Source organism: Phlebotomus papatasi, chromosome 2, assembly GCF_024763615.1.
Source record: "Phlebotomus papatasi isolate M1 chromosome 2, Ppap_2.1, whole genome shotgun sequence".
NCBI classification, from domain to species: domain Eukaryota; kingdom Metazoa; phylum Arthropoda; class Insecta; order Diptera; family Psychodidae; genus Phlebotomus; species Phlebotomus papatasi.
In genome coordinates this window covers 65,338,322-65,347,727 of record NC_077223.1, presented here as the reverse complement: position 1 = coordinate 65,347,727, position 9,406 = coordinate 65,338,322, and the positions used below count along the sequence as shown (strand labels likewise).

The window sequence follows — 9,406 nt, the reverse complement described above, 5'->3', positions numbered from 1 at the left end:
AACTAAAAGTGTCACGGAAGGACCAAGTGGCAGCCGCTGCCATTTATAGAATTTGACATGATATTTTGATATTTTTACTTATATTTAAACATTCGGAGCTTTAGTCAGTTCTTTTCTGGTATCTGAATCAGAAATTTAATCTCTTTGGGTACTGTATTTAAAAATTTTTAACCATTCGATGTTTTCATATTTACCAGAAACATGGAGTAAGGGAAAATGGTCTGCCTTTGGATGCGGCAGCCTTTGAATGTTTCAATTTTTCTCTTATTTTTCAAAGCAAAAATTCTACTTTATGAACAATAGTTAATACTATTAACTATTTTCTATTAACTTCGCTTAACAAAATGGATTTTTAGCTTTGGGAAATAAGAAAAAAATTGAATAATTCCCAAAATTATTCATATTTCCCAATTCAATATTTCCCATAATTCTTCTCAATATTGCAAAAAGACTTTCAATTTGTTCTTTTAAGGATTTTATACACTAACAGTCAAGAAAATTACATCTGCAGAACATCAAAGTCCCATATAAAATGCATATGGCAGCAACTGCCACTTGGTCCTTCCGAGTGCAGTTTTTTGTTTTTGCAATATATTTACATTAATATTTAATTTTTATTAAAAATTTTATAACGAAAAAATAGCCAGATAAATTCTGCACGCATTCAATCAGGCCTCCAGGCGAAATGATATAGGGGAAAGGCTCATAATTTTGTCCAGTTTTTTATTTTCGACACTTTGATGATAAAATTGGACACTAAAAATACATTGATTAAAATTATGGATTTTTATTCCAATATTTGATGAATAAATGAATTCTATCTAAATATTTGTTCTTTTTGGAAGATTTTGACACTAAATACAATAAATTTTGAATATGATTTGAGTTGAAATTGCTTTGTTGAAAATTCAGTGTGAGCAATTGCTTACGAGAAATATGACAGAACTTTTTGTTTACTTCTGTCTTATTTAGCTGTGGTGAAGTACTAACAATGTTTCTTCGGTTTTTTTGAGTGATATTATTGAATATTCATTGAATATTGTTTTGATTCACGTTACTGATGATTTGTACATTTGACCTGAAGTGAGATTTGCCTTGTGAATTATATTTTTCGTGTGAAAAATGGGAAATTTTTTAAGACATTCACCAGTGAGGTGATGATTCTTATTTTGGACAGGTGTTTTTCTCACGAAATTTCGTGAAGTTTTAGCTTTTGTGATGACTAGGTTGGACAAATGCCTGGAGAAACAAAGGAGCATCATCTCTACGAAAGAGATGTAGCGAGAAAAACCTTGAAAGTCTCCCGGAAAGGCCAGGGAATGAGCGAATCCGCACGTACTTGGAGTACCGAAGTCAACTCACTTTAATGAATGATATGGAAAGTTTCCGGGCTTCTTGTGACATTCTATGTTTCCCTTACATGAACAGGAAGAGGACATGGTAAGATTGGTTCATGAAATGAAGAACAATGGGCATCCTATTGAGGCGGATTAGCTGTCCAAATTTACAGCCAAGTTGGCCAAATTAATAAACAAGTTGTCCAAAATAAGAGTCAAATTCACCTCTATATATCAATTCATTTTTAAACGTATTAAAACTAATTTTAGTAAAAATGAGATGATAAATAGCTTGCCAAGTTTCTAAACAACCCTTCTGGAAAGAGAGTAATAAAAAAAGTAAATTAGTATTGAAAATATCGCACTTCAAACTTGGAACATCGATGCTTATAAGCAGACTGTCCAAAATTATGAGCCCTTGTCCTATTCTCCACTATAAAAAATTAAATTGAAAACTAAATTGGCAACGGCTGCCACTAGGGTCCTTCCAAGTGTTAAGTTTCCCAGTTTAATTTTTATTGTTGATTTCAGTCCGTAAAAAGTGTCTCGTCGTTAAAGGGTTAAAAAAAATTTATTTTTCTCAGTGTTCTCAAACGAAAAAGAGAATTTTGATTTTTAAAACTGAATTTCTAATGTTGGAATGCAGATGGCGAGAGGTTGTGAGCACTGAATTTGTGGGGCCTGTGCTGCGATGGCGCTTCCAGTAACTTAGAAGTGAATTCAAAAAAGGAACCGTTTGGTTTTTTTGCATAAATTTTTGGGAAAATTCTGTACTTCTGACACTTTCTCTCCTTTCTCTGCTTAAATACAATTCATTGGCATGAGTTCATTGTCTTTATGTAGGAGGCATAGAAAAGTTTCCAAGTTTTTTGTTACTTTTTTTCCATTGAAAAGTTTATTAGTGTGGAAGTGCGTGTTTCTTTCGGTGGAAGTTTCCAAATCTTCTCTATTGTGGTGGAAGAAATGGTTGAAGGGCGAGCCGGGCGAAATGTCAAACGCGTGGAAAAGTGTCAAGTGTTTGTGTATGTGTGTTATGGTCGGAAAATTCTGTCAGTGCGCCAGTGCAAGTTGAGTGGCCGTGTCGAGTGAAGAGTTTTCGTGTTTTTTTGTTGTGACGATCCCAGAGAATTGGCTCCCTAAATGCTAAAAAGTGTCCACAGTCTGTCCAATTGTGCGATGTTATTGTAAATGTGTTGTAGCTGGTGCAATGTCGGTCCAAATAGCACGTTGTCAGATACTTAGAATCGATCTAGCACGCTTTGGATTAAAAACATTGGCTGGCGCCCAGGACAGTCGAAAGGTAAGTCTCAGAGGACATTCGGGGGCTCCGCCACCAAACCCATTCCACCGCCCCATCCCATTCAACAGGGCGAATTTCTACGCAAGGTTCACCTTAAAAATTCCTTTTGTCGTGTGCTGAGTGTTTTTTTTTTTGGGGCAGAAAGGTTCTGTGTGTGTGAGAGGGGGGAAAAAGGGTGTGTTTTTTGGAGGAAAAATCCGCCTGAGAATTGTCCGTGAGGCAATTTTTGGGCTGTGGTGGCCCAAAAATAGCTGCCCGAGGCACCACACAGAGTGCCAGATGGAGGAATCTGCGAAGAAATCGCGCTACAAATCCTCGCGGAAAAGCGCGTCAACGTTTATTTTTAAGCTCGAGGGAGGAAAATCATCTCAGTAGGCCTTGAACTTTCCACCCACATGATCAAAGAGAAATCACCGATTAACCCAAATCCTTATCCCCGCTGAAAGGATCCATCCGGTGGTCAAAGTGATTCGGCAAAATCCATAAATCATGCCAAGTTCTTAGAAAATGACTCTCCAAGTCTCGAAAGACCGTTCAATGATTCATCATTTCCCCCTCAATCTCAGACAAATAGACCCCCTCTTTTGATTCTTATCAGGAAACCCTAACAAATTTCCGAAAGGAAAATATTTATTTGATACACTTGTCCATGTTTATTTACTTTATCGCAAAATTCTGAAAGTGAGGCATCAAAATTAGGGACAAGATAAGCGATAAGAGTACTTATATGCATCATTTGATCATACCTATACTCCAATGGATTGAAGAATGTTGGAATTGCGTAAAAATTATCATTCACAGAATTGAAAGTATAAACATACAGGTGAGTTGCAAATAAATATTGATATCAAACGGCAAAAAAACGTAAACGAAAACCGCGATTTCTCTTCAAAAGTTGATAATTAGTAGGCTGTGATCGGTTTATGGCAACTTTGTTGGTTTGCTTTTTTTCTTTTGTAAAAGGTTAAACGATAAACATAGTTCTTCAAATTTGTTCAACAAATGCTAATTATGCTAAATTATATTACATCTCTGTAGAAATATTATTGAAAAGATTGTAGCCTTGAAAGTTATATACAGTTTCACGATTAAAGCGAATATGAATGAAGAATGATTCATGTAAAATGACAGAAAGCTTTGTGATAATGATAAACAAATTCGGCTTTATTAATAATTTCTATTCTTGTTCGGCATGGCAAGCACAAAAAGGAAGATTTAATGGCAATGAAACCCTATGTTCACAAATTAATTTTACTGAGCTTCTATTCCTTTTGATTTTCTTCCTTTACCGGTAGAATTTCTTTTACACCATTTCGATGTTCGAAATTTTAATTTCTTTAATTCGATGAGGCATTATATCGGTGATTGATAGAAAAAATCCTGAGGTGACATGATAACTTCTTTTCGATAGTATCGACTGTCGATTTTTAAAAAATTTAAACGATAGCTGTAGTTTTTGTAGCTAATACAAATAATATTTATCAACTGTTACATTATATTAAGAATGTCACAATAAATGGCCTGGCATAATGATGCGTAAAAAGTCATCATTCTTTTAATCTAACAGATACAGATTTATCGATACCATCGAATCTATTGTATCGAAAAGTTATCAGTCCACCCTTGGTCTTTAAATTTAGTCAAATGATCTAGGCCAGACTTACCTATTTCGGATGACAGTCAAGTTCCTCAAATTCGAACAACGGATAATTTCAAAATGTTTTTTTCTTGATTATGTGAAGACAAGTCAAGTTTCTTAATATTAATGTATTATAAGCTTAAAAAGAATCCCTGTTGTTTGCTTAATATTGCTGCATAAAATGAAAAGGAAATACATCACACTGCAGATGTGTGAGAAAATACTTGCACTTGAGCTCAGAGAGAGGAGAATCCATGGTAGACGCAGTGACAATAAGGGCAATGATGTTCAGTGTTGAAAAATCAACAATAGTCGGCTAGAAAAGTCAAAAGGAAACACTTAAGAAACAAGCTGACAATAAAAGACGTTGTACTATGTGTATAGAAATCTCTAAATAAGTTTTTTCTATCTTAAAAAATATTATATGACTAAATGTTGCTGTTTTTAATTATTTTTATTTATCTATTTATTTTATGAAAATTAATTAAAAAATGTAATCTTTCGAGATATCCTTAAAAAACACACAGATTTGTGGGTGAGAAAGAGCTTGAGGATAAAAGAGAAAGAGGTCTTACGTTCAGTACCCAGTAACGCAAATTCGGTGTTTGTACAGTAGTACGACAAGTAGTACTCTGTATAGTACTTGCCTTATGGAAATTTTAATGACCGTGACACAAGACGTTCCAGGAACTTTGTTCGGGGTTGAGTGGTGAAAATGCTGTGGGGAATTCGCAATTTTTGAATTTTAAAATAACGACATTTTTTTAATTTCAACTGAACAACGGTTTTTTACCGGTTTTAACCGTATTTTTAATAATAAATCTAAAATATATACTAAAATTAAATTTATTTGCATTTAAATTTATAAAATACAATTAATTAATATAATTACAAATTTTTATGTTATTTATATCGTACTTTCGCGATTTTAGTGGCATTTTGAGCATTTTTGGGATTTTTTAATTTTTCATTACATAATTAGATAGAAAATTGTGTACATTTTTATACTGAATATTTTCCTTAATTTTAAATTTTCATAAATATTTTTTGCTGATTTTCTTAAAAAGATTATTAAAGAATGGCGTTTCATTCATTCTAGTGATAAAAATTAAATGATAATTAGGCACAAAAAACTATTTCTTTCAATAATAATTAACTATTGAATAATATTTTATTAAAAAAGTGTTCTTGTATTAATCCATGCAAAGTGTCACATTTGTGAAAAATCTGAGTCAAATCTCCAGAAATATTATGTGTAATACTGGTATTTTCTAAGAATAAGAGTGGCGTATCGCGCTAAAATAACATGTTTTGCATCAAAGATTCATTTTTTTCTCAAATATAGAAACTGTTTTTTGTTATGTTTTAGAAAGTTGTATAATATAAAATTATTTACATTTAAACGCAAAAACAACGTAGGGAAAGACAGAAAATATGTCCAGGAAATGACATTTCTGTATCTCAATAAGTGACGGCAATTAAGTTACTTATAGAAATAAAAACAAAAAAATAAATATTTTAGAACGAAAGTTATGTGTTAAATATGAGCAGTCCAATCTAAATACTTGTAAAAAGTTCCACTTGAAATATTAATTATTAAAATACGAAAGAAGTATAATGTTTTAGGGTTGCCATCTCAATATACCCAAATGCAAAATGTGCTACTTAAATCGTGAAAGTGCGAATACCATACAAAATCGAGAAAATTTGAAAAATTTATTAAAATTAATTAGAAATTATGTTTTCTGCCGATGTTTTCCTAACCGCTTATGTCCGTCCTTCTCGTCATTTGACGTAAGTTTATAGTTGCTGGCTCTCAATAAGTGCTAACTCGGTGCACTCCAGTTTTTCTGTAACGATGATACAAAATAGTTTTAAAAATCCCATATAAAAATATTTTCTTATTAAAAGTAAATAACGAAAAAACTATCAAATAAATTATTTTTAACATTTTAAAGACGATTGGGTCACCCGTGTGACCCGTAGATAAAGTATTTTTTCCTGACTACCTAAAGTTATTTCTTTTTATTGTTTTGCCCTTTTTTCGCTATTTCTTAACTTTACTCTTCAAAAGTTAAAATGAAAGGAGGGGAGTGAATGGGTAAAATCAGAGGCATGACATTTCCTATGTTTCCCATATGTTTCTAGCGCGCCGAAAAAAATTTTGGGTTTATTAGCTGTTTTCTGTCAATGTAGAATGAATTAGCAAAAAATATAAATCCAAAATAAAAGCCAACTTAATATTGAATAGGCAACCGAAAACCCCAAATTGGCAACCTACGTAGTTTTGGAGATATCTCGTGAAATGTGTACGAAATCAGGGAAAAATTTACACTAAAATCGGTCGTATTTTTCAGAGCTAATGTCACGGGTAAAATTATTTGTATTCAGTTGTTAGTGAATGGATTTTGTTTCATTAGAATTTATTTTATAAAATTTTACTATGTAAAAAATTAAGAAAAAAGCTTACATTTGAGATAAGGTGCAGGTGACTGCACTTTCTGATAAATATTAAAAAATCAACAATTTTTAATAATAAACGACATTGAAGATCTTCAATCTAAGGGTAAGATGCATGAGATCTATAAGATCACCTGTAACTCATCCGATTGGGATGAAATTTTACTATGTCGTAGCTGATGTCAAGACCTTTTCAGAACGTATCTATGTTTCAGTCTACGTCAAGCATTTACCTAGGCTCACAGTTTTAAATTTTGAAATATTCATATTTTGGCGGCCTTTATTTTTTAGTCTTAATTATTTGAGACCTAAATGAAATATCTCAGTAATAATTAAAAATGGTGAAGACTTTTATTTTAAATATTTATTTACTTTTACATAATTGAAAAGATATAAACGAAAAATTCATATATTTATATTCTTTATTTTTTAATCTTTGCGACAACAGTTTTTCAGATCCTCAAATAATTTGCTGTTATAAGCAAAAACGTTACTTTTCTTTTTCTTTGTTTGTTAGACCACATCTAACAATAGTGCTGTCTTTTTGTGATGGTTTCAATATTGGAAGCGCACCGTAGTTCTGTATTCATGAGAGTATCATATTTTTTTAAAGTTGTAGGAATTTAGGATATTTTTTACAAATGTCCAGCTATTTGCTATATTTAAGCTCAAAATTGAGCACTTTTCAAATTACTTTTTTTATATTCCAATTTTTTTTAAGCAAAACCCTTTTGTGAATAGAAAGTTACTACGCTCATATACATTATATTTTTCATTAGAGTGGCAATTATCATTCATTGGTATCGTCAGAAAAATTTCTTGATTTTTTAGGTTATTTTTGTCCCTATCATGTAGAGGTAAAAAATGCACCGAATCAGACTGTTGGATTTTACAAGGTTAGATGTAAAACGTGTCACTGATTTTGATTATCGGTTTCATTTTCATTGTTCATTTTCGGCCAGTAAAAAGTATTTCGTCCTTAAAGGGTTAAACCTAACACGCAGATCCACAAGGATTGAGGAAATACGATTATTTTATCCTTAATTACGATCTGAAACCCTAGAAAAGATACTTCCGGACAGAAAGTGTTTGAGAAATGAAAACATGTTGCCCTAAATTACCCTAAAAAAAAATTAAAGAAAAAATCCTATCAAAGAAATCCTTTTTAAACCCAATACACTTATCCATGGAGATTGAGGAAATTCTCACACCTTATTATAAATTGAATGTGGGGCCCAAAAAAGGCTTCCGGATGGAAAATGAATTAGAATGAGGTTAGAGCTTCCTAATGCAACCTTTTTTCATCTACTGCCCAGATATTTTTTTTCTTATTAAACAGCACTACTAACTTGAATTTGGGACTCTTCAAGAATATTTTATAAAAAAAATTTGCCTTGGGAGCCCCAAAAACCAAAGGACGCTCACTAAGCGTCACTTTTATATTTCAGTGTTTTTAAGACCTAAAAAATGAAAAACTCTACAGAACTGCAATCAAATTATCACGTACCTGTACTGTTATCTGGAATCCTGCTGGTCAATTGATTGAAAAAACACTAATTTAACATTTTTCACTAATAAGAAAATTCACAAAACTCTGAGGAATCAGCCATCTGACAGGCGAATCCGGAACAAAGTTCCAGGAACGTCTTGTGTCACGCTGTACAAATTTTCCATAAGACAAGTACTATACAGAGTCCTACACGTCGTACTACTGTACAAACACCGAACTTTTGGTGGTGAATGTGGGGAAAATACCGTAGCGCCGCCGCATTGGTGGCCACCGCACAGAATTAAATTAGTTTTTGATGGTGACCACCACGCTCTGAAGAAATTGGGGGGTCGCCACTGTCAAAATTTTTCGAACCCAAAACTCTTTCGTTACTGGGAAGCTCATAAGAATGACATTTATACCCAGCAACGAAAGTTCCCTGTTTGAACACCGTTCAGCAAACGCGTTTGGAACAGGGTTCGGTCCAATGTAAATCCTTACGGGCTGGGAAAAAGCGAACGCGGTTGAAGCAATAGTTCTCTTTGATGGCCACCACTTTCTGAACATTTGGGAGGCCGCCACCGTCGCGACAAGTCGAACAGGGAACTTTTTCGTTGCTGGGTACCGTGGAACTTCGAACTAAAAGAACAGCCAGCGCTAAAGCGTCGAATACGTGAAGCTTCACTTTAAATTTCAAGTCAATTTTCGAATAAGCTTTTCTTGCCTTTGGAATGGCTTTGTCTCTTCGAAAGGTTATTATTGAGCCGAGATCGTGCTAATAGGGAACGTAGGGAACGTACATTAGCGAGCACATAATCCTCTAAGGTTGGTAGGTTACAAAAGGACGAAACGAAAAAACACCGGAAAGTTATTTATTTATATTTTCAAATTCCTCAAATTTTAGAAAAATATGTTTGTTTAGGGTATAATGGGGTAATTTGGAATCATGTATAATTTAGTACTTCCTAGTATTTCCTAACAGTTTTAGATGATAAAGGAAAAGATAACAACGAAGAAGTACCCTGAAATGCAGTCTTGTATTTCTTCATGGCTTTCTTTTTTCTTTGACTATCTAAAACAGTGAGAAAATCTCAAAATTTCAAAATAGACATGATTCCAAATTACCCCATCTTACCCTATTAGGGTAGAATAACCTAATTCTTAAAGTTTAGTAGTTACAT

General features: G+C 33.1%; 1 protein-coding gene across 1 annotated transcript in view; it reads left to right on the top strand.

The window, feature by feature from the left end:
• Positions 1-2,330: 2,330 nt before the first annotated feature.
• LOC129803897 (calcium uniporter protein, mitochondrial) overlaps positions 2,331-9,406 on the top strand; it is a 178,787-nt gene continuing 171,711 nt past the window's right edge. Inside the window, exon 1 of the mRNA XM_055850773.1 lies at positions 2,331-2,637. Within this exon, the coding sequence (XP_055706748.1) occupies positions 2,545-2,637 (93 nt within the window). The 5' untranslated portion in view covers positions 2,331-2,544. The remainder of the gene's footprint in view (positions 2,638-9,406) is intronic.